This window comes from Anas acuta, chromosome Z (genome assembly GCF_963932015.1).
Source record: "Anas acuta chromosome Z, bAnaAcu1.1, whole genome shotgun sequence".
Classification (NCBI taxonomy): Eukaryota; Metazoa; Chordata; class Aves; order Anseriformes; family Anatidae; genus Anas; species Anas acuta.
This window is the reverse complement of record NC_089017.1, coordinates 48,468,639-48,492,980: the sequence shown is the minus strand read 5'-3', so window position 1 is coordinate 48,492,980 and position 24,342 is coordinate 48,468,639. Positions and strand designations below refer to the sequence as shown.

Sequence of the window (24,342 nt, the reverse complement as noted above, 5' to 3'; positions counted from 1 at the left end):
GGGAAGTTAGCTCTTTATTTCCAGGAAAATGTGTGAAGTCACAGAGAGCTTGTCTCAGCAACAGGCATTTAACCATATAGGGGCTGGAGGTGATCTGAAAACCCCCCTTCTTGCCACGCCGCACCAAGATAAGCTCATGGCGTTTTGCTGGCTGAAAGCAATGACTTGTTTGGCTTCGTGTCCTGGAAGTGCTGCTACGCGATGGGAGCTTCCTACACGGTCGCTAATGGAGCTGAGACACACAGTGTGAAGCGATTGCCAGCTGCATATTTAGCTTTCATGCAAGTGGACGGGTTTCTGCATTTTCCTGAAGGACAACTTGCTGCTCACGTAGCGGCTGCGAAGCAATAGAGGATTATGCCTTGCCTAGTACACTGGGACCTGGATAAACGAGCTCCAGATACCTCTATGGCTATAGTTTTCCTTTTCCTTACAGTACTTCTGTAACGCAAAATAAGTTACTGAAGGGTAAAAGCACTGAAGGTAGCAGGAGTAATAGAAGATGAATAAAATCCCCACAAATTGAACTCTTGTTACATGGCTGATACACCATGCACTGAGAGAGAGAAAGAGAGAGAAAGAGAGAGAGAAGGAGGAAGGGCAGGAGGAGCACAGAAGGGTGTCTCTGTAAGAGTGCAATTGAATGTTCTAACATGGCTGCATTAATAATCTTGAACACTAACTTTTATCTGAAATAGAAGAGTGGAAGTCATCAGTCCTTTGAAGTTTGGAGGGGAATGAGAGGACCAGACATCTCAGAGCAGAAGGAGAAAGGGAAGGAGGGCTGGGACCGGTCAGAAGAGGACTGCATTAAATAACATTGGCATTACAAGGTAAAACAGCGTGAAGTTAGATGCCACGCTTCAGGTTGCTTGGGTAACTGGAGCCGCAGTGAGTGCTCATAACACACGGTGTGGATGGATCCTGCTGGAGAAGGCGGCAGCTGCCGGATTCTGCAGCTGCCCGATCTTGCACGTGTGTCTCCGGGCTTTTTAGAGCAGCACCCTACCTACAGCCCTGAAGTGAATGCAGAATTACTGTCACTTATTTAGTTTACGTGGAAATGCAACTTTTCAGAACAGCTCAAAGGTGTTCATACTTCATCCCTACCTACAGGTTTCTTTTTGATATCTGCAAAGATACGGGCTTAGATACGCTAAATTCAGCTGCTCCTCAGTTTGTCTGCTCTGCACATCAATCACGTAGGGTTGTACAGAGTAGGATATGAATTCAGCTGGCCCCATCAGCTTTGGGTTTTGAAATGTTTCAGTGCTGGATATTTTTTTTTTTTCTGCAGTCATGCAACCTGTTTTTTTGGGCCAAGCATTGCTCTGACTTGCCACATGCCATCTGAGAGCATCAGGTACATTAAATGGAGAGAGGGACAGGACAGAACGGGCTCCTCACCATCAGGAAAAGATTCAATTAAGGCAAACGAGATCTAGCCCTTCCCTGGTTGGTCGTAAGCCTAATTAAAGTAGCAAAACAGTCCAATCAGGAATGTATTTGTAAGCCATGATAATTTCTTTTGTTTGTTTTTAAAAAAAGCATGGGCATTCTCATTCTGGGTGTTGTATGTTGCATTGGAAATAGGTCTAAAGTATACTGCAGGTTTTTGAAGCTGGAGCTGTTCCTCCATTACAGGTTATTCCATCTGCCATATAAAAAGAAACGAAGAATTAGAGGTGAAGTCATAAATGTCCTAAAATCTCTTCTCAGCCACCACAGGAGTTTTGGGATCTGTAATTATCCACAGTGTAATATCTGAAGTACTCATATCTACAGATATCTGCTATGCAAAGTAATTGTGCATGCAAAGCTACTTTGAAACTGCTTTAGAGTTAACAGAAACCTTTCTCACTTAAAAAATAATTCCTCAGTTAGGAAATAACTCTTCTACAATTTTCCAAATCACTTACTTTTGATATTTTATATTGCTACCTAGGAGTGTGTTAGTTTTTTTTTTCTTTTTCTTTACTCCTCCTGCTTCACAACCTGTGGGACTGGACAGCCCCTGCGTACAAAGGGATGTGTCCCTGCTCTTTTACAGGGACCTATGGACACTGCCCAGGACTTCTTGCTAGCCCCAGCTGCATGGGATCTTGTGCTGCATGTAGCTTGTTTCTCAGGCATGAGCCCCTTATGCCCTTTCTGACACCCAGTCATGGTGTCAGGCCTGAAGACAAGGTGTATTTTGGAGTTCTTTTTTAAACCTTGCTAGTTGGGCAGGATTGAGGAAACTGTTCTGGACTTTGCTGACTTTGCTGTGGCTACAAACCTTGCTGCAGGTCTGGGAGAGTATCGTGTAAGCATATTTTGAGTTAGGAATGAAATAATCAGTGTTTTTTCTGACCTTTTTGTGCCGCCATCTTCTCTTCCTCTTTCTTCTTCTCTTCCTCCAGAGCTTTCATTTTTGCATCGTACTCATCGGCACGGGTCTTCCACTCATTCCTATTGTTCAGCAGCCCATCGAGCATAGGCTGAATTTCCTCATGGAAACGTGAAAATTCCTGACCAAAACACAACCATCAGCACAATTCAGTGTGCTGCTGCTGCACCATGGCTGACCTGGAAGCTGGGACTTGAACCCCTCTGTTGAGAACGATGGAGTGCTTACCTTATAGACAAATGTGCACACAAAGTCGATGAAACCCACTTGAAGCTTTGGAAGCTCAGCGGCTTTCCTCCTGTCCATCATGGGCTGTGGGAGGACACAAACATGCCGTGATTTATGAGAGCACTGCACTGAAGAACGTTCCTTTCCTTTTTTTCCCCCAAAGCTGCCTTGTGTCAGCCTGGCTGCTCTGCTGTGCTGGCCATAAAGGCTCTCCACCACGACCCTCATCTTGCTTCTCAGAGGGATCAAGTGGCTCATTTCCTGTGCTGTTTCAGCAGAAATTTTAGACAACTCTTTCAGTTTATATCATGGGGAGGGGGACAGAGTATTTTCCTTGCTCCTTTTATCCAGATACCTGAGAGAAGGATTGTGTTACAAAGTGCTGAAGAGGTGGTTTTTTGTTGGTTTGTTTTTTTTTTTTCTAAAACATACCTGAACATGAAATTATGTTCTCGTAAGGTCATATTATTTACTGTATCATTTTTAGTGCATCTGTGGGCAGAGGGAATATATTAGAGTCTACATTAAGTCTGCTTAAGTCTCCTGAGTCATTTTCAACAAGGGATATTCAATGTTTCTACGATTAAAGAAAACCAGAACCACGCAGGTGGATGCAATGTCAAGGATTAACTCTTAATTTTTTCACTGCCAAATTTAAATATTTATTACTTCAGCAGAATAAATAAATAAATAAATAAACACATTAAGAAACACTGCCTCTACTTGAAAGAAACACTGTACTTGCTCTTAGCAGAAATAATTTCTGGACTTTAAAAAGTTGTTTTTTTTTTTTTCTTTTTAATTTTTATCTTTATTGTAACATTCACTTTCCTCTAAGTTGTAGGTATTTTGTTTTCTTTTTTTTTTGTATGGGACCAGTGCAAAACCTCCAGTGGGACAGTCACTCCTTGCTGGTTCACAGCAAAATGGAACCCCATCTAACTAAATGAAGAGCTGGACAAGAGGCCCTGTCACAAAGGGTCTTTTTGATCTGAATGGCCACTTTTCTGATGAATTTTGGGCAGCCTGGTAGTTTCTGGAAGACTCACAGCACCCTGAGAGCATCACTGCTTGCAGAAGGTCTCTGTGAGACCTACTTTCTGATCTGAGCTGTTTGGCTCTCACAGGATACTTACAATGGGCTGCTGCTGAAGGACGCTTATTTCCAAGTCCCCTTGCTCCCAGAACTCAGCTGCTACCAGGAGAGCTACCTACATTGACGAGGAGGGACAAAGAAAAGTTAGGACTGGTTTTGGCTCTCCATTTGATTCACCTTACATCTCCTTTATGAAGCAAATGTCACTTCCAGCCCCTCCATCACTTCACATCCAGCCCCGACTTTTCTGCTGCAAACAGCAGAGGTGGCAACAGGTTTTCACCTGTGCAGTGACAACCCAAAAACCAACTTAGCATTGGAGCTACTGCTCATCTATTAAGAAATGTCTCCAATGTGTCCCCTGCAAGGATTTGCTTCGCAGTCAGAGTTGTGGTTTCCTATTAGGACTTCCTCAGCTGTCCTTTTCCCATGCTGAACATGAAGGTGAGCTTCATTTCTTTTTATCTTTCTTTAACTGTTAATGTTTCTTACTTAGCAATTGAGCAAGCACAGTTCAGGAAGGAAGTCCTAAAGGAAATCAAACAACAAACCAGCAAGCTGGTATCACTTAAAAATAAATAAGTAAATAAATAAATAAATAAAAATGTCGTGCCATGCACAAAATTAGCCCAATAGTAGCCCAAGAAACTATATTATTATTATTATTATTATTATTATTATTATTATTATTATTATTATTATTATTATTATTATTATTATTATTATTATTATTATTATTATTTTCCCTTTGGTAAACATAAATTCCTACAGAATTCACAGTTTCAGTCTTCAACATTGATTTATCCATCAAAACCATCATTATTCCGAGGTCTTTCTAGTAGTTTTAGTAGGAAACTTTGACTCAGTTTTCAGGCAGCTTAGAAATTTGCATTACTTTGAAGTATAAACTAGAGAAATCTGACAGTATATCAAGCACCTGACCTTACTCTGGACTTCCCAAGGTTTAGTGATGGCTGACAAATCACAAGCAGTCATCATCATGGCCCTAAAAACAGAAGAGAAATTAGTTTCTTCTCTGGAGCCCTCACCTGGCCTCTTGCAGGCTCATGCCCCACCCAGTACTGTGTTCTGTCCTAGTTCTGTGCTGGAGTGGGTTGTTGTAGCAGGCTGGGACACACGTTAAGGATTGCTCTCTTGATACAAATGGATTTGTGCTAGGGAACTGCTTGCTTCTGATAAATGTGTCAGAAGTGTATTAGCTAGAGAATGTATTAGCTAGAGACCATTGCTGCTGAAGCAGAAGAATCCTTTTTAAAACTGGACATACTATAGGCATGTTTTGGAGCTCCCACTGGTAAGCCCAGAAAGAAGGACACAAATCCATCATTAACGCCTCAAGAGATAATTTACTCACATGACAACCTCTTTCTTTGTCGTCTCCAGAGACAGGTATTCAGTCCAGGCATTCATGTTATCGTATGTCTTAGACTCATCAACGATCTTCTGGAACATTGTTCTTTTCCTTTGAGGGAAAAAAAAAAAAAAAAAAAAAAAAAAGAAGAAACGGTGTTAAAAACAGATGGCTGGGTTTCTAGTAGTGGTTGGCCTGGCAGTTAGGTCCTCAAGGAAGCCCCTAACAAAACCGAGCACCTTCACTTGCTTGTTTTACACAAGGGAAACTATTGAAAATGGCTTAAAGAAAACGTAAGTGTTGTGGTGAGACTTGAGCAGGTTGCTTGAAAGTATGTGCTACTGTAGGTTATGCAAGCTGAGAAATGTTATTGGCTTTACTGACAGCACAGGAAGGCTTTTGCCTGAATGTTAAGGAAATGGCAGAAAAAGAGAGCTGGCCCAGGTGTTGGAGTATTTAAAGACTACCTGTCTCTATAAACTCAGTCTGACCTTGTTAAAAATATTTATATACCTAGATATTGTAGCAAATTTTGGGGAGTGGTTTATATACAACACACTCACATTTTGAGAGGTGTGAAATCATGAAAAAAAAATCTGGTTTAATGCCAGCAAATAAGACAGTTAGGCCAGATCCACAAAGAGACTTGACGATGTGCTCTGTCCATACTGTTTTGCCCGGAATCTGATCTAAATCAAACCTTCCTTTAGAGACTGTGAGCCAAAGCTGGCAAAGACCAGCTTGTTCCCACCTGATAGGGAAGTAGTGGTATCTGCTCCCATATAAACACCCAGCCTCTAAAGTAAGAGGCCTGGGTCTTAGGCCCTTCCTCATACTCTACTCTTTTTTTTTTTTGACTATTTATATTTTGTGTAATGATCCTTCAGTGTGAAACATAGAAGCAGTCTCTGGTCTTGGCCCTGTATTTGAAAACACATTTTGAAAGTTCCTTGCTACTGAGGATGTCATATGTTGCTGACTTACAGCCTTATGCCCTAGGAAGTCAGTGCATGCAGCTCTGTGGTGTTGGGCATTTCTGACTTTTGCATGTGAAATAGACTATGAACTGCATATTCACCTATAATAGACTACTTAGTATTTGAGTTGTGCTGCTTTCACAGAGAAGTTAATGGAGCCCAGGCCATGCTATTGAGCACTAATAAGTATTTTTACTGCTGAAGTGCTAGGTAGAAAAAAAAAAATAAAATAAAAGAGCATCTCTTTTTCAGTTGGGGGTCATATAGCACAGTCTTGTTGGAAATAGAAGGCTAAAAGTCACATACATGATCTAATTCTCAAAATTCTTCTGAACAATCTGAATTCTTCCCCCCATCTCGTATACCAGCATTAAAAGGAGCCTTCTGGAGGAAGCATCTGTGTAGAGGATTGCTACACGGAGGGGCTCTCAGCAAAGCATCACGTTTTGTGTTTGTACAGCACCAGCTGCTCCCTGCCCTTCACCCACAGCATACGTGACTGACTTACTTGAAGTACAGTGCCAGATCTGTTGCTATAATGGCAATGTCCATCAGGTGAATCATGTGCTCATGCTGTCTCCGGTTGAGGTTCTGGCATATGTTCAGTGACTGAAAAACAAGCAAAGGAAGCTGCAGAATCCAAGCTCCGTGTTGTTGTGAGCTAGTGGGCATTTCCCTCTCTCAAATGTGTTTTTTTTTTTTTTTTTTTTTTGTTTGTTTGTTTTTTTTTCTTCTTAATTTATTTTCTAAGTGTTGTAGCTTGCTCCCCCTAAGGTGCAAGGGCTGTGAGCCCAGTTCACCATCTGTTGGTGAACTCCCCCCGTGCTCACCGAGCAGGGTTGGTGTCTGTAGCTTGATACACACTTTGTGCTTAAACCACGTCCACTCATCCCAGCAGGAATTTGCCTGAAAGTTAGCTGTGTGTGTGTGCCAGCCTTGGTCCTATCAGAGGGGCTACAGGAGGAGAATCCTGTGTTTAACACTTTCCTACAGGGCTAATGACATGGCTTCTGAAGAAACCAAGCCACGCATGTAGGAAGCCTAAGAGTTTTGGTCTCTGGTGAGCAGAAATCACTTCTGGGTAGAAGGGAGTGAGGTGGCTGCAGGTCCTCAGAAACCCAAACCAGAGAAAGATCCTATGCTAAGCTTCTGGGCAAAAGAGTCATAGCAGCTGACAGCCATGGTGTATGTTGCTAAAAGACTTTGTGGCAAGTAAATTATTCAGGATCTTACATTACTGTTCATTACAAACCTCTTCAGAGAGCAAAAACTTTCCAAATTCCAAGTGATGCCTCTCTAAAATTGAGGATCCGTGAAGTTTAGCTAATGGATTTTGAGATCTGGTTGCGTAAAGAAAAAAAATGAAGATGTTAGTATAGCACTTAAATAAAAAGTCTCCCAGTTGAAACTTGTCACAGACAAGTTCAACTTATTTTATGAAGGGCTTAAGAGTAATATTTTTAATAGCTAACAAATTCAGTCTAACTGGCAACAGACTGTAACTCTGCTTATAGCAATTTGGACACTGTATAAAATACATGTATCCTTCCACCTGTGAATATCACCTAAAATGTTGTTCATAACAGTACCATTATTACTCAGTATAGCAAGCTTGTTGTTTAGTTTCAGAAGAACTATACGTTTACATCTGGTTAAAGCAACAGGAAAACCAGCAGCCTTTGGACACTTCCCTAGCCAAAGAGCAGGACACTCTTGTATCCAAAGCACCAGCCAGCTTCACCTACGTTTCCCCAAGGCTCCAGAAATCAGTTAGATAGTACAGCCATCAATCAGAAAACCTGTGACCTGACAGTGCCTGAAGCCAGCAACAGACTGGTCAGTGGAATCACGAGGCTCTTTTCGTGAAGCTGGTAACTACCTACCCAAAGCAGCACTCACATCCTCCCAGGTGCTAGGTGTCTCCAGGCGAGGGCAGTGCTATGCGTGGTGCTTTCTGCATAGACACCTTCCAGTACAAAGCTGGCTTTGCTTGTCCAGAGTGCTGCCAGTAGCATCCTGAGTGTCCTGTGATACTCAGGCTACTAAATGTCTGCACTGCACTTGGTCCCCCCTTTAACAGCAATGTAGAGTGTTGCTTTAAACAAACAGCTAAGGCCAGACTGCTAGAAGGTAAAGCAAGCCCCAGGGAGCACTGCAAAATGTTGGCTTCCCCAGCCCAGGTGCCGTGGCAAGGTGAAAAGAGAAGTTACTTGCAAAGGAAGGCTCTTAACCTGTGTAAAACAGAGCTGTGCTGGAGTTTGCTGTGATCACAGCCTGACCCCACTCTACGCAAAAGCAGCAGGAAATGGTTGGAAGTGGCAGGAGAGTGCTTACTTCATCTGGTAAAGGTTGTTGGTTCCTCTGTGGTCGATATCGTGGCACAGAGCAGCAGTTACCATTGCAAGGGCTTCTAGGTCTGTGTAGTAACGCTTCAGTTTGCCAGTCTGGAGGGTGAGAATTTGCATGCCCTCTGTTAGTATCTCTTACAGGAAAAGGTACTGGGCTGTGACTGCTCTGTGCCGGGGATCTCTGCATTGAAACAGTCCAGGAGAACTGAAAATACTTGTGAAGCTAGATACAATACGTGGTACAATTAGGTTAACACAGGGAAGCAGCTGGAAACAAAATGTTTCAGGCTCAGGGAGGTACATCTGTCATGTGTATGTGCTTGATGCCTGCATGCTATGCTGGCTACCTGCTGCTCCAGCAGCATCATGCCCCGAGGACACTTGCACCCTGATAACCACACCTCTCCTCTCGCTGGACACAAGGCACTCTGTGTCCTTCTGGCCAGTGGGCCCGAAAGCTGAGCTGCTCAGCGGGTGGGCTGGGGGTGGAAGGTGTAATTCTGCCACCAGGTGTGCAGGGCATGCCCTCTGCACTGGGCCATGGGGCTGAGCTTTTGTGGGGCACACATGCAACACTATTATTCTTTGTGAGGCTCCTCTCACCCCAACAGCCCATGAGAAATGGCACTTGCCACACTCATGCTAGCCAAAGATGTACACCCCTGCTGTCCTGCCTGCAAATGGAGAGGGTGAGGTTGTCCTCATCCAAGATAATGGCAGCCCAGCTGTTACTGCTAGAAACTGTTGGAAGAAGGGGAGTCCTGCAGTCATTCCCCTACCCTGCAGGAGGGGTAACCTGGAGGCTTTTCAATGCACACTTGAGACGTGAAACGCTCCATTCAGTGGTTGTGGCCCCAGGTGGTAACTCATAAACTCACTTAAGGTGAATGGAGGCCTCATGTGGTAGGAAATGTGCTAGAAGCGACAAACATCCTACAACAGGATCCAAAGGGAGCCCTGCGTGTCTCCAGGGCACAACATCAGACCTAGTGCCAAAAAAGCTGTGCCACAGGATTAATTGGGGTGGTGTTACCTTACCATGAGGAGCGTGAACATGGTCTGTGCAACGTTGAAGCCGTGGCGCCAGTTGTGATATGTTATCTTCCGGTAGCCTTTGCTGACGGAGTACACAAACCTCACCAGAACCTGCAAATTGGGAGAGAGGGTGTTAGTTTGTGTGATGACAGCTGACTTGTGAGCTGGCAGCTCTTGCTCGTGGGATAAAGACCACGTATAGAAGTCATGGATGAGGATTAGAGCCTTGTCCCTTCCATATATTCTGACTTACTAGTATTTATGTTGCTTGAAAATAGATGGCACTCTAGGACTAGAGATATGGAATATATTATATCAACTATTACAATATACAGTATTAAATAATAGTGTTGTTTTTTCTTTCCGTCTGCATTCAACTTCTTCATGTGGACAAGCTCTAGTAGCCACAGAGTTTTTCTCCATTGGCAAGGGAATAAATCATGGATAAATATTCATTTTTTTAAATCTCAGCTGCTCAAAGGAACAGCAAAGAATGACTGTTTTTCACACCTGCATCAGCAGCTAGTTATTCCAGAGTAGATACAGTGAGGGCTTTTTGCATTTGCTCATGCTAAGTAATTTCCTTGCACAGCTTGTCCTTTCCCTCCTACTTTCCAGCCTGCCTTTCCAGGGTGAGGGATGTGCGGCTGCAAACTCTGCGTGCAGTTGCTTGCAGAACCCACTAGATGGAGGTCAGCCTCACATGAGGCTCTGAAAGACCCCTCCGGGAGGCACAAGGCTGCCTAAACGCCAGTTGTCAGAGCCAGACAGGGGCGATGATTGCTGCAAACGGCCTTGAATTTGCAAATGGGGGGCTTTGGGGTTGAAAAAGCTTCGATACTGGGGCAAGCAAGTGTTTGCATGGTGCTGTCCCCGTCTGTATTGACCTGATAGTAAACCCATTCCTGTAGCAGAACAGAAGTTCAGGCAGTCCAGAACAGAAGCAGCTGGCTTCAAGCTCCAAACCCATTCTGGCCAGCACAGGTTTGCGAGTGGGTTCCTTGCTCTCAGCAGGGCCTGGGGGCTCGGGATGCCAGCCCCTCTGCCTGCAGGCCCACAGCAACCCAGCCCTCTGCCTGATTTCTGAGCTGCTGCTTGACCCTTGCCTGCCGGCACGGGACAAATTAGGAGTCCCTGGGCACTGCCAGCTCCTACCTCCTGCGGGATCTGGAACTTCTTCACCACGCCAAGCTCATAGTACATCTGAATGCCGCACTTCACCAGCTCCAGCTCGGTGCAGTCGAAATCGGAGAACCTGAACTCATAGATTTCGAACTTGGTGGGCCCGGGGAGTTCTTCTTTCTGCAAAAGAGGTTTGTTTGTTTGTGACATTTATGCTGTCCCTAGAAACACCTGGAAGTGTTTTATCTAAATAAAAAAAAATAAATCAGTCTGATTGTTCTTGGAACCTTCTCGTTTCAAATTAAATGCAGATTTTCACGATAACCCCGTTAGTGGGGGAAGAGGTAAAGCATTTTTGGTCAATTTTGAGGAATACTGCTTGCTTTCTGCTAAGTGCTCTTCCTTTTGGTTTGATTAGATTGGAGACTCCAAAGTTGTCAGGTCTTACAGGAGAAGTCTTAAAGTCCCTTATTTGCTCTGGTGAACAAAATGTATGATACGTCAAGGCCACTGATGTGCTCCCAGGTGGACATTGAACCTCCTGAGATAAAGAGGCACAGAGCAGTCACTTTCTGGGAGCTGGGAAGGCATTCTCTGCTACATGACCATAATGGCCTCACACTCGCACAGCACAGGAAGGGCGGGTGTGCTTCACCTTCACCCTTCACCGGGTGCCCTGCTGATGTGCACTGGCGTGCCAGCACTGGCAACTCTTTCCTGCCCCCACCCAGGCCGTATTTGTTTGGCATCACTTCCAATTCCAGAGGTACATTGCCCTTACCAGGATACTTGCCAGCTCCTCTTCCTCACACTCACTTGGCTCCTTCCCCAGCTTTTCGCGTGTTGGCTGCAAAGAGCATGGACATGTTACATTGGCTACTGTATTCCACAAGACTTTGTGCTGTGCTGCTTTAGAGGCAGCTCTCATATGCAGATCATGTTTTCTTTCCAGCCCTCACTTTTATTTCTGGTGTTTTAATGTGTTCTTCTTTGTAGGAATGCCCTACCTTTCATTGATTTTGGCTTGGTTTTCCTCCACTTGCAAAAATTCCTCTATAAAATTCCCAGTGTCTCAGTCGTGTTCAGTAACCCCACATCCTCTGTACCAAGGAGGTTTTGGGATATACATTACCTCCTCTTTCACCCCCCACACCTCTGCCCTGGGCAGCATCTGTGTAAGCCCCCCTCCAGGGCTAGCTTTGCTGAGAAAACTGAGAAGACTCAGCACAGCCTGCTGAGGTAAAGGGCAGACCACAACTGGCCTCAAGTCAAAGTGAAGACTTGTTCTGCCATGGTGCAGTAACTGCATTGTCCAGCCTCTACGCTGTGGTGGCTGGAAGCACTTCTGAGGTATGGGAGACCTGTGTCCACAGACACCGCTGCTGTTTGGCACTGACCAGACCAGTATGCTCATGGGTGTGCTGCACTTTGCAAGGCATTACCAGAATTTCCTGAATTTCGTCCTTGTCACACTTCACATGGTAGAGCACCATATCCTGGGCAATGTCCTTGCGGTTCTCCAGCTTGTTCATCTTATCATATGTGTCTGTGTTGAGTACGGACCAGCCCAGAAACTGTGTCAGGGACTTGGAGAGAAGAAAAATGAGAAACAGTAAAGTAAGCAAAGCATCTCTACACCACATGATGCATTTTTATAACAACATAAGCTCCACACTGGTTCTAAGTCTAGCAATGGGCAGTCACACATCTGCTCCCAACCACCACTTGCTCTTCAGCACAGCAGCACCCCAGCTGATGGATCTGACTAGGTCTCAAGAGTGTCTGTATGACAAAGGTTTGAGGACCCTCTGTCCCATTCAGCATACAGAAAGCTACCTGTGTGTTGTTACAGGTGTTCAGTATAGTACTCCACGCCTATGGAAAGGCTGGTGTCATAACCATAACAGCACGTCAGGAACCTTTGTATCAAGGGAGAGGAAGGAGGTCTCACCACCTTTCACATCTGTTTACTCACACTCTGTGTTTGCACTCAGCATGTTTGCTGGTTCAGTGGCCAATTCCAACTGATTATTTTTTTTGTTTGTTTGGTCATTTTGTTTGATAACAAAAGCCTTTTTCAGGAAATGCTCTAGTTGATAATAGCTGCCAAGAGCTGGATGTTTGTATTGGACTGAAACTAGCACAGAAACATTTCTCAGCCACAAGGACTTTGATGAAGGCTGCTGTTGGTAGGTTCAATAGCTGGCCACACTTCCTATCACTGCCACACAGATTACTCAGGTGTAACTTTTGGAGGGAATTGCCCAGCTGTATCTGATCACAGGTCAAAATGGTCTTGTTACTACATCATAGCTGCTCACAGTTAGGCAGTCAATTTAAGAATGCCAAAACAAAATGATCTGAACACAGCTGAGTTTTCAAAACCTTCACACACCCATCATTTCTTTTAGCTGCTTTCAAAACTTTCAAGCTACTGTGTAATACCTGTATAAGCAACAAATAAACTTATTTAGCTGCAGAACACTGGGGGACTTTTTGCAGGGCTGCAATGCAAAACAGTGATCTCTCTCAGCCATATGAACTACTTCCAGACATAGCAAGGAACTATACCTCCATAAGGGTCTCGTCCTGTTCATCAAATGGTTTCCCATCTTTTCTGTTATAAAATGTGACAACACCGACAATTTCTTCCTTTTTGTTGACTATTGGCATGGAGAGAACATTTTTGATAGTCCATCCTGATTCGTCTAGAGGACCTTCCTTGAAGCAATAGCAAGCAGAAAGACACCATGTACTTAATGTGTTTTCTAAACACAGCAGCAATCCCATTTTACATCATGACCTATGGCTAAAGACATTTTCGTGTGCCTAATACTGACTGTAAATTATATTTCTGTAAGCAACGCGGAATACTTGATAGAATTTGAAGTGTGCACATTACCTGAAAGTTAAACATCTCATCTGCAGCAGCATTCATAATGTTGCAAATCTAGAGGATTGCAGAAAATAAAATAAAATAAAATAAAATAAATATATATATAAAATATATAATATTAACAGTGAGAAGTTTAAATATCAAACAACAAAATGAATTGATGAAAACATTGATGAAGCGTTGGTCAGGCTTCATTTCAGAAAACATTAATAGAATCCAAACTATGTACTTACAAATCCACTTTCAGCCACATATGTTGGCAGTCCAGTTACAAGTGCCCAGTGATCTGGGGTAGGATTTCTGATTGAAAGAAAAATGAAAAAGAAAATTAAGGATATATATTTATTGCAGGACAATGTTGATCTCTGAGATGAAACGTTTTCAGCTCGTTGCACAATCCACATATACACATTTCTTTCTCAGTTACTGAGCAGTCCTGTTACTTTCAAACCTGCCTATGTGTGCAAGCATAAATTTTTCATGTAAATATTTTTGTAGTAAATATTTTCCTTCAAGGATTCAGTACAGATTAGAACATACAATATCTTAGTCTGCAGAATATTTGACTTAAGAAAAAAAACCTGTTCTTGGTAATGGGGTTCATGTTTCAGAGCTACAGCATACAGAAAGATAAAAGAAAGTTTCTGGTTAAGAGAGTCTGCCAGACTGACCACTACTGTATTTAAGTAATGGGGGCTTTTCTTGAAGCATGAAGGTGGATATCCAATTTACAGCAATGTGAAGCGATGTCACCAGAACTGGGCAAAATTTCTGTTATGTCAGATTTGTCAGTCACTTGACATTTAACCACATCCTACACTGGTGGGAAAAGGTAGAGAATGAAAGTGCTGAGGGATAAAGAGGGGTATACAAGAAAGCATTTGAAGAGATTAAGAGCAGGTGTATATCTATGGATGGAAGGGAGATATATGAGGGGGAAAGGAGCTGGTTGGGCACACAATAATGGGCTAGGAAGCTTAATCAGTGAGGCGCGCTTTCACCAGCTCCCGCAAGTGCAGTCAGCTGCTTTTCTCTTCTCACCTTTGGTTAAGTGAGGAGAAAACACAGAGAGATACATGTCATACAGAAGTAGTTTGGAGTGTTAAACCACCAGGTTGGTGGTGATGTCTTCTCAGAGCCCAGGGGAAATGGTGCCCAAGGCTCCTCTGAAAAATTCAGTGGCCAGAAGAGAGGGTGGTTTTCAGAAGGAGGGGATCTCAGGGTAGTGTCAAGAGAAGAGGAAAGGTCAGAGACAAACTTGAGGTGGAGTGACCAGAAGAGAAGAGAGAAGCAAGGGAGCTGGAGGACAGGTGGGGGAACAGGAGTGACCCTGAGTGGTCAGGAGGGTACCAGAGGGATGACAGGCAGGGCTGGGACAGCAGGTGCCTCAACACCAGGGCAAGCTGCATGGACTCAGCCACTGACACAGGGAAGGCACCAAGGAGTAGTTATGATTTGACCTGGCATGGAGAATAGCAAAACTGCAGGTAGTCAAATCAGTTAATTCCTGGGTATAAAGAGTTGTTCTTTTTTTTTTTTTTTTCTTTTTTTTTTCCCAGTGATTCTTGGAGACTAACTTACAAGTCAGGATCCCACTGCCCTAGAAGAAATCTCTGTCCTACAAAATGTAAGACAAAGCACCAGCTTACGATCTGGCTTCTTATTCAGTCTTCAGTTGGTTCTTTGCATACCTCCTTATGAAGGTCTTTAAACGAGGAACAACCCTTGATTTAGCTGCACCCTGTCAGTACCAAGCACACACAAACAGTAGCAGTAGGCCAGACACTTACGGGATGACTTTAATGTCTTCTTTTCCATGTAATATATAATCAATGACTTTGTAAAAGACTATTTCCTAGAAGTAAAAAGAAGATCACTGTTAAAATAAGAGGTGAGACAATCCAGCCAGACAATAGAGACTTCAAGAAAGCTGGTCATCACTTACTCTGCCATCTGGAGTGCGAGGTCCTGAGTAGGGAGGAACTTCACCCAGCAGCACTGGCCACAGATCAAAAAATTCCTGTGTTTCAGATGAACGAAGTATATTTAGAATGGAAAAATGCATTCTGCGTTGAACCTCAAAGTAACTGCTGCTCTACCATGCTGGTTTTGGTACTCCATAAACAAAGCATGAAACAACATGGCTAGACCAATATTGGTTGCAGCATAATGGTGTATCCAAATCAGGAAGTGTCAGGTGCATTATAGGGCTGTATGTAGCTATATACTGCTTATACACATAACTCCACTTCATTCAGTGAACAGCAGAGCTGTACTCAGAGCAAGCAGCTATTTCAGTATTTCCCATGTTCTTTTTCCAGAGCGTGGCTATAGGGGTGACTTGCTACCTTGCTAAAGTGAAAGAGCATTTTTTTCTTAGGCTGCATTATAAAGCTTACAAAAGTGTCTTTACTACACTAACAATCTTTTAATATGTCTCTTCATAAGACCAAGTGCTATAATTGCTCTGTCAGTGTGGTGGAGATCAAAGTCAATGGTAGCCTTAACTAGCCTGACCCTAGTGTAAAGCAGGGCTCCTATGAAAAATGTCTGTGTAACCCCCACATAAAGCTTGTCAATCAGCTTGCAAGCAATCAGACCAAATCAGAGTGGCAGAACTAACTCAGCTTTTTGTAAGTGTGCATTGTCACGAAGCCAAATTTCTGCTGAAAGCCTGGATTATGTGTGTATGGATAAATCCTCGAAGAGGATGGCTGCAGTGCTCCACAGGCTTCTCACTATATTTCTGGCATCCACAGACTTGGTAAGACTGTGTGTGTGCTGCAGGCTTTGACCAGGATTGTTGTTCAATGGTCATACATCTTTGCCACTCCTCTGTCTTCCCAGTCTCTAACTCCATCGGCAGTCCAGTGATCAGCTCTTTCCTCTCCCTCTCTTTTCTTTATCCCAGTCTTTTGATTTGTACAATGTAAGAAAAAATGCCAAACATAGTAGGAAATGACTTATACCTAGCTTGGACTCTGGCTGCCCCAATAAACCTTATCCTTACAAATCACCCATCAGTGGACAGCAGCAAGGCAGAAAGACAAACGATTAATAGGTGAGCACTTACCTTCTGCTTGGTCATGTCCAGGAGGCCTACAGAGTACCTGTCACAGTTCAGGTATGCTCTCACTGTGTAGAAAGCCTTGTGGAACTGCCTCTCAATATCTGTCAGTTCCTCAAAAACCTTATTAGCTGACCACAACAGCACCTGCAGGACAAAAACCAAATGTAAGCATAGCCTCCCCTTGAAACCTGAACTTCCCAAATGTGTCTGTAATAACAAGGAAACTTTGTTTGTTTTTTTTTTTAGACTACTTTTCCTGAAAAGTGCAATAGCAATACGTATGGCAAAATGTAAGTGTTGCTTATTCTCACTGGGAATTACTAAGGAAGCATGCAGTCTGAGGAATGGTCATGCCATCATGGAGCACTATGTTAAAGTCCAATCTCGCACTGGTAGTGGTACCAAAAGAAAAATAGACTGCCTCACCTATTTTTATTTTTTTTATCAATAAGTAAAATCTTGCATCCAAACATAACTAACACTAAGGTTGCAAAGGCTGGAGTTAGAAATACCTGAATGAACACTTTCCTTGAAGCCTTGGCACAGCTGTCTTGTGTGTGCATCAGCCTATGACCCACTTCCCCGTGTTCTGCTGCATGGCCTTAAAAAAGCTGTTGCTAAGACTACTATTTCATTTGTAAAAATGGAGGTTATGCAGTGAATTAGGCAGATATTTCTGGTAGAAAAAGGAGGGTCTTCGTGGGCCTAAGGGAGAACTTCATCATCACTGAAATGGTAATGCCTAGCTTAACTAGTGCCTGCATGCCTGTTGAGACTGGACTAGATGAGAGCCCAGGAGACAGCAGTGGCAGCACTTCAAAATGCTTGGGGCATGAGGCACTATCACATGGCCATAGGCAGGAAAAGTGTGCATCACTGCGTCACTGGGGGCTAGTGGATATTTTTCTCAGTTCTGACCCGCATTGGTCTCTGTTTCTAATCCATGAGATAGGAAAAATCTGACATCCTTTTAGAGCCTGACACGCCGCTAAATGCCACCAGCCTTTCAGCATCCCGTAGATAGGATAGTGTTGTTGTCATGCAAATCGTTAGTGGAAAATTAGCAATGGCTTATTTTTGCTGTTTTGCAGTGTGCAACAAAAAAGGATCAAACCCACCAATGCAGTGAGAAGGTCTGTAAGAAACACCCGAAGAAAGGCCAGATCATGGAACAATGTAAAGAAGTCTAGCAAAAATGTTATGTGGTTTTCTAATAAGATTCTTATTGCGCCTGCACCAGAAGACTGAATTGTCTTTGCACAAGCCATTTTACTTACAGTATGTCTGAGGTTTTGTGGTTGAGACCTTGCAATGTTGTAATCCTAGCCTATTTTCAAAAATGTCATTTTTGTTGAAACATTTCAACATTTTGTCTGTACTTAGTCTGTATTTAGATACTCCTGGGTTCAAGTCCAGAGCAGAACACCCTGCAGGAAGTATTAGACCTTTGGGTATCTACTCTGCCTTCTAGCACCTTCCTTGCCTCCTCCAGTCCTACTCAACTTCTACTGCATTACTGCTAAGCCCACAGAAGGAATAAACCTTAGCTAATTCTACCTTATTCTGATTACTCAGCATTGCTAGATGGCTCTAGCACCTGATCATTATTCATAGTTTTAGGAACGCTGAAAGAATTAGACAGAGAACAAAAAATGATGAATTGTTAAATGTAGGTGCTGAAAAAAAAGCTTCAGAAATAAACTTTCATTCTGCATCCATTTGCTGAAACATACATTCATCCCCCATAGGAGGCCTCACTGGTGAAAAAATGACTGCCATGAAGTGTAGTCTCAATTGCACGTCCTCTTCAATGACAACCTTTTGTCTGCTGCAGAAAGTGATTGCATGGATTCACATCCATCCCAACAGAATTCAAGAGTTCTTTCACAAAGCAAATCATAGAAATGAATCATGGCTGAACTGGTTCCTTTCAAAATGCCGTAAGTCCGTAATTTATATTAATTTCTACCAAAGGAGGCAAAGAGAACAGTCATGTGAGAATCATTTTACTGCCACTAAGAAGGAATTCTAAAGTGTGTGTCGTTTTGTTTTTTAATAAACAGAGAAGGAAAAAATACTGCATTCTTAATCGTTTTTGGAGTTCTTTCAGTGCTGATGTCTGAAGTGGCTAAATGCATCAGGAGTATTTCATAGACTGAACTCAACAAAACCTCTGTAGCTCAGTCCTGCTGAAGGTGGTGCCACTGCTTCAGCTCCTGAAGTTTTGCCAAGAGCAGCAGGCAGAGAAATTAATGAGGGACTCTAAGGAAGGAGCAGTATCTGAAAGCATCTGTGGACAACTTCTTCTTTCTGCTCTTCAGGCACAGATCTCTGAAGCAGATCAGCTTCATTTTTGAAACCAGAAAAACTGGGTTTGACTTTGAGATACAGCCCAATCTGCTTTTTCAGTCTTACCTGGCCTCTTCGAGTCTCACAATTGTGAAGGTAACTCAAGTGATAAATTTTCAAGTTTAAGGATGCAAAATTCAGGTACTTCAGGAAAAGCTGTAAAGGCAAACAATGAGATTGAGTCAAATGCAGTAGCAGCCTCGTGTATACTGGATTTCATAACACCACTATAGCAACGTCACAGTAATTCCCCTGGATAAATGCTTTGCTTTGCACCACTGTGAGATAAGGCTTATCCCACAGTAATTTCCCTGAAAGATTTCTGAGATAAGCATCCTCATAATAAGCCTCATCTGTTACAGGGTGAGTCCCCTGCAGGGAAATTTGCACCCATGGTGCTTCAGTAAAGCGGACATCCCTAGCATTAAGAGGAGCAATCCATGTTATATAGCAAAAGCAACAACTGCTTGATAGAAACTGAGCTACTGACCACTTACTGTTTCATCAGAGCTGGTGAAGTGTGGGCCGTTCAGCTTATTAAGAGCCAAAATGACAGCAACTAGATCTTTGCCGTTCAGGATCGGTGTTGCAAGGATGCTTTTTGTAGTGTAGTCGGTGAGCTCATCAACAAATGGACTGAACTGGGCACACTGTTCAAAGGAGAATTTACAAATTAAGCATTTAACACAACGTCTGTAGTCTTAAAGCCAAACCAAAGCACAGCCTAGAGAAGCTGCCTAGAGAAAGCTTTGTTCAAACAGTTACTGAAGAAGATAAATGAATTAGAAAATTGGACAACATACAGGTGATAAAGCTAGTACAAAGACAAACTGGCTGTAGCTTTTGATTATTCAAAAGTGCAACACATGCACTTTTTCGCTTTTTGCAAAGATCTTGCTAATCAAGAGCTTTAATGTGTTGGACTTTGCCGTGAGGAGTCTCTGCTAACCATCCTCAGATGACTGATATCCTGTACTGAACCTCCTGCCTCCTTTCCTCCAACACTGAATTGACACTGCGAGGTGCATATAACCAGTTTCTATGCCGTGCTGCATAGCCACAGTTTTTAAACCAGTGCTTTCTAGTACAGGCATGAGGAATGCTTATCCCCTCTCAATTTTCTTCTGCTTCACCCTGGCCCCTGAAACTGCTGCTGGTTTGCAGGCTCTGTGGAGCTATCTAGCCATTGGTTCTGTTGAAAAGTGTTTTCCAGAGGATTCCCTCCCCTGTTGGTGTGAGCACCATCAGCCTTAGTCTTACATGTACAGTACCTAGCTGTTACTTCACCTCCTTCATGCAGCAGCAGACGTGAGAAACCGACCTATCAACACTATGTGATGGTGGTTTTTGGCTGATACTGTAAAGCAGAGAAAAAAATGTGGTAGTGACCGTAGCATGAACCACGATGGTGCTGGGCCTTTGTTCATGGGACGGAAGGCAGGTTATCCCAGGGATACACAACTGGCACCAGCAACACATGGTTCCTGGCACTCTCTTCTTGCCCCAGGTCGGGGCTGCAAGGTGCAGATAGCCGTGGCACGGTTTGGATGCCCAGAGAGGGCTGCCCTTGAGGGAATCACCATTCAAACCACAAGGAGAGTGCTAGATCATGCTGTAGGAGCAGCATAAAGGGAACTCAACCACTAGTTGCTTAAAATGTCATTTTCCCCCTCATGCCAAAAGAAAACGAAGCTCAGAAATGGTAATGTGGGGAAGGCAGATAGCCCAATGTCCTGCACAATGCCTTATTGACATCCTCTTCCTCACCTGCTGACTGGGAGTGCAGGGATGGCCTTGCTGACCCAAGATCATCTCCCTGTTCTGCTGAACATCTCTTCAGCTACAATTCCTTTTATTTGAAGAAGAAAAAGCCCAGAGCTTTGACTCCTCAGACCACATTAGGGAAACTGCACCTGAGACAATAATCACTCCCTAGTGCCCCTTCTTCCCTATATCTCCCACTGTTGGCCTTCACTGCCAAGTAGGGCAGACCAAGCATTTAATTATCTGTGTTTCCTTAAGCAGAATTGATGTAAGAATAGCAGCACCTGAAAGAGTTGGAGTGCAGCACTTGGCTGACAGCTCTGAAATCCTTCCTTATTCTCAGAGAAATGCCTGAAGAGAGACTTAAACCTTCCAAGTTATACACTGATGCAAATTTTGCAAAAGAATGGTTACAAAACCAAAATCAGTATCTTAGCATGTTCCATGGAGGGCAACAAAGATACTGCTGAAGCTTTTGGATATGCTCATCCTGAGCAACAAATGGATGGATAAACAGATGGTCTCTTTGTAACTAGCAAACAATAGATTGAGTAATCCCAAATGCCATATTTGGGTCACATGGATTTTAGTTTTATACCTATGATTAGAACAAGCGGATTGTAATTGCTGCCATTCAGATTTACATGATTCAAAGTATGAGTATGAGGGGTAAATACTGTCATGAAAGCATACGAATAAAACATAAAAATTCCGTGGATCCCTCCTGGTATTGCAGCATGCAGCATCTGTGGAAAGAGTGTTTTTTAGTCTAAATATACCTCTTGAAGACCAGCCATACTCAGGTTGCAGTTAACTTGCCTGCTCCAAGGTCCACACCCTTTGCTTGATAAAAATGCTTCTAAAGGTTCTTGGCCCAAACAGCACCACACAACAAGCACTTACAAATGTCATGAGTGGTGGAAACCCCTTTGTGGACCCATTGTAAAGGGTTTCTCTCTGACTGTTACTCATGGAAGGAAGATAAATGTGTGTTGAAAACTCCAGGTGTGTTCAGTACAGATCTGACTACCTCACTCTCTCCTCTCCACTGCACTTGAAGTGAATTATTTATTTTAATGAGATAGGTAAGGTGTGACAGAGCACATGTTTGCAGGCATTGATGTCCAATGTAGTTGAATGTGCTTAGCTTCACCTTGCTCCATAAGTGAGATTGGAAGCAATTTACACATTGTCTACTGGTGCTTTGGTTTCCACTATACAGCAATTACAATGCAAGAGTTTTGACCAAGCACCAAGGTTCCCTGCTATCTCTTGACCCCTTAGAACAAGTAAGCATGCAAGCATTTTGTCTACAGAGCGAATGAATAAATGCCAGACCTACCTCACTGACATCCTTGATATTCATGGTTTTCTTGGTTTGTGCAACATAGCCCACAATGCCTATGTCCAACGGATAGACTATCTCGCAGTCTGGGGAGACCAGGCAATCCTCCAGCGTGCTTCCCTCTTGGATGTTGAAAAGCCTCGTTGCCAATTCAGGTGTGCCGTTTCTCTGCCTGTACATGAAGAGACTACAGCGGTCAGCATGAATAAGGGACCTGATTCTTCTCAGGGTCTTGAAAACAACTTTCTCCATGTTGATGCTTTCTTGCATGTCTTGGATCAACTCAAAAAGTATATCACTTTCATTGTCATCCCAGGACTCTGTTTTCATTTTCTTCTCAAAGTACTGCTTGGCAAAAGCAGGGTTTCCATCAAGAAACTTTTCCACGTCGTCTTCACTAATGCTCATTGTGAATGTCCTGGATCTTGTAACAGGTAGTAGTCCAAGGATGCGATCTATGTGAGGAGCACTCTTATCTCTGATCTAGTTCCTAAATTTTCATAATAGAAGATGATGCTTCTCGAACGACCAGGGATAAGGTAGCACTGCAAAGAGAGACTGTCATCAGGAAGGTATTCCTTTATACTGCCGGAGGTGAGTCTGTGGGAGGACAGATCTTCTCAACCAAACAGATTAGATGACCTCTACAAAAGCTTTGGGTCAACTTTCTTCTTCTTAATCTAAATGCAAACAAAAATTGAGTATTCGCAATATCTTAAAGCACTATCCCTTCTCTTGATAAGCAGAAAACTCACAGAAACAATTATATTGAGGTAGCAGCAACAGAGAAGAGCTGCATCTCCTAACATTGAAATAAGCTCTTTAAAGTCTAATTAAATATATACTGCTTGGACCTAATCCTAGGCTAACAAGGTGAGCATCTTATTATTTCTGCTCTCCCAGCTTCTCTAAGAAACATCTCTCATTGAATGTTAAACATGTCAATCTTTAAAGCTTAATGAAGTTATTGGTAGAGTACGGCAACTATAAATTATGTTTACTAGTCATTAATGAGACTAAAAAGAATGGGTATTTCCATGCAGATAAGATAAGGATACATGCACACTCCAGTCATTCATGTAGACTTGATGTCAGATCTGTGGAGCTTTTTTGATGGGAAATGAACAGCATTTCTGTTCATGAGGGAAGTGGATAACATCTTCTCATTGGTTTAAATGGGAGAAGCTCTCTGAATGGCCTTCTGTGCACTGTTTTGGAAGGGGCACTTAAATTCTCCACTATGAATAATTTACCTGCCTTGGAAAATACAAAACCCAGTTCTGGTTTAACATAATTTCAGTGCTGATGTTGACAGGGTTAATTCTACCCAGGCCATCTTGTTTGTCTTCCTGATTTTCCTAGCCTACCATTGCCTTAAGACCTGTACAATGCATTCTGCCCATTCCTGCACTCAGTTGTATTTCCCTGCCATCTTTTGGGGTAGAAATACAGAAATCCTCCAAGATTAGAGGCAGTGTTTTAGAGGGAACAGATGCAGCCCATTACCAAGGTGGACAGAAATGTATATAATAGCCGTCTTGTGGGTAAACAGGACACCTCTTTACTGCTTTGGTAGACAGAACATGGACAAAGCACTTCAGGATGCCCTTAAGAAAGTTTTGGGCCAGCTTTTCTCCTGGAACTGAGGCTTTGAAGTGAGTGATAACATGCAAAGACTTCACAGGTATAATCTACAGACACTCTTGGTCAAGATTAGCAAAGAAGGCAGTCCAGGATCTTGAGTGTCTGCTAGTAGGATATTGTGCTGAGTGATGTGACTAGCGAGCAATATCAAAACTGAAAACCTGTCTAATGCCAGAGAAGAGTTGGCTGCACTTTGTGCCCCTAGATGTGGTAGAGATTTGCCTGTCCGACTATGCATTTCTTTCTTCTACAGCTCTCCATGCAAGCTGTGCTTCCTGTGTGCAACAAAAAGTACATGCTGGCCTTTAGAGATTTCGGCTTCCTGCATTCTGACCACAGGCAGTTGTGTTGCACCACCAGATAAGAGGCACACAAGCTGATCTCTTCATTTAACTGCACTGAAAACACAAGATGCCTTCAAGAGCATAGGCTTAGGCAGATAGTTCCCTGAATCCTTTAAGCTATGGGCTAGAATTTTCACCTTCATTGAGCAGGCCATGCCACAACTCTTGCTTGTGTGAGAGGTTTTCCTATGCACACTGCAGTCAGATGTTCTTGCTGAGCCAGGCCACAATCAGCCACAGATCTCCCTGAGCTGATCTCGTCCAAGCAGTAGCAGTGGGCCTCAAAAACCTCTACAGCTGCAGGGTGGTGGACCAGCATCCCTGGGTCTCATCTAGCAGTGGGAGCTTCTCCAGTCATGCAAG

The 24,342-nt window shown here is 43.3% G+C and overlaps 1 protein-coding gene across 2 annotated transcripts; it reads right to left on the bottom strand.

Moving 5' to 3' along the window:
* PDE6B (phosphodiesterase 6B) lies at nt 1-22,591 on the bottom strand. Of its 2 annotated transcripts, XM_068667238.1 has the most exons (22): nt 21,989-22,591; nt 19,380-19,532; nt 18,949-19,038; nt 16,537-16,677; nt 15,409-15,483; nt 15,254-15,318; nt 13,697-13,763; nt 13,470-13,517; nt 13,139-13,288; nt 12,010-12,153; nt 11,349-11,414; nt 10,601-10,747; nt 9,449-9,556; nt 8,397-8,506; nt 7,315-7,402; nt 6,571-6,671; nt 5,089-5,196; nt 4,656-4,719; nt 3,754-3,828; nt 2,618-2,701; nt 2,354-2,510; nt 1-1,654 (listed from the first exon to the last, which is right to left on the bottom strand). In XM_068667238.1, exons 1-22 carry the CDS (start codon nt 22,397-22,399, stop codon nt 1,596-1,598), a joined length of 2,511 nt encoding a protein of 836 aa, XP_068523339.1. In that variant the 5' UTR covers nt 22,400-22,591; the 3' UTR covers nt 1-1,595. The 2 variants fall into 2 exon arrangements, with proteins under 2 accessions (XP_068523339.1, XP_068523338.1); XM_068667237.1 differs by lacking the exons at nt 18,949-19,038; nt 19,380-19,532; nt 21,989-22,591 and adding an exon at nt 17,046-17,265.
* Between the last annotated feature and the right edge of the window lie 1,751 nt (nt 22,592-24,342).

Excerpts from the sequence above, each read along its gene's own strand:
- PDE6B (XM_068667238.1), bottom strand. The coding sequence starts at position 22,399 with ATGAGCATTAGTGAAGACGACGTGGAAAAGTTTCTTGATGGAAACCCT. Across the intron at positions 15,319-15,408 it reads CTCGCACTCCAGATGGCAGA|GAAATAGTCTTTTACAAAGT; the intron begins GTAAGTGATGAC and ends TTTTACTTCTAG. Across the intron at positions 2,511-2,617 it reads TGTGCACATTTGTCTATAAG|GAATTTTCACGTTTCCATGA; the intron begins GTAAGCACTCCA and ends TGTTTTGGTCAG.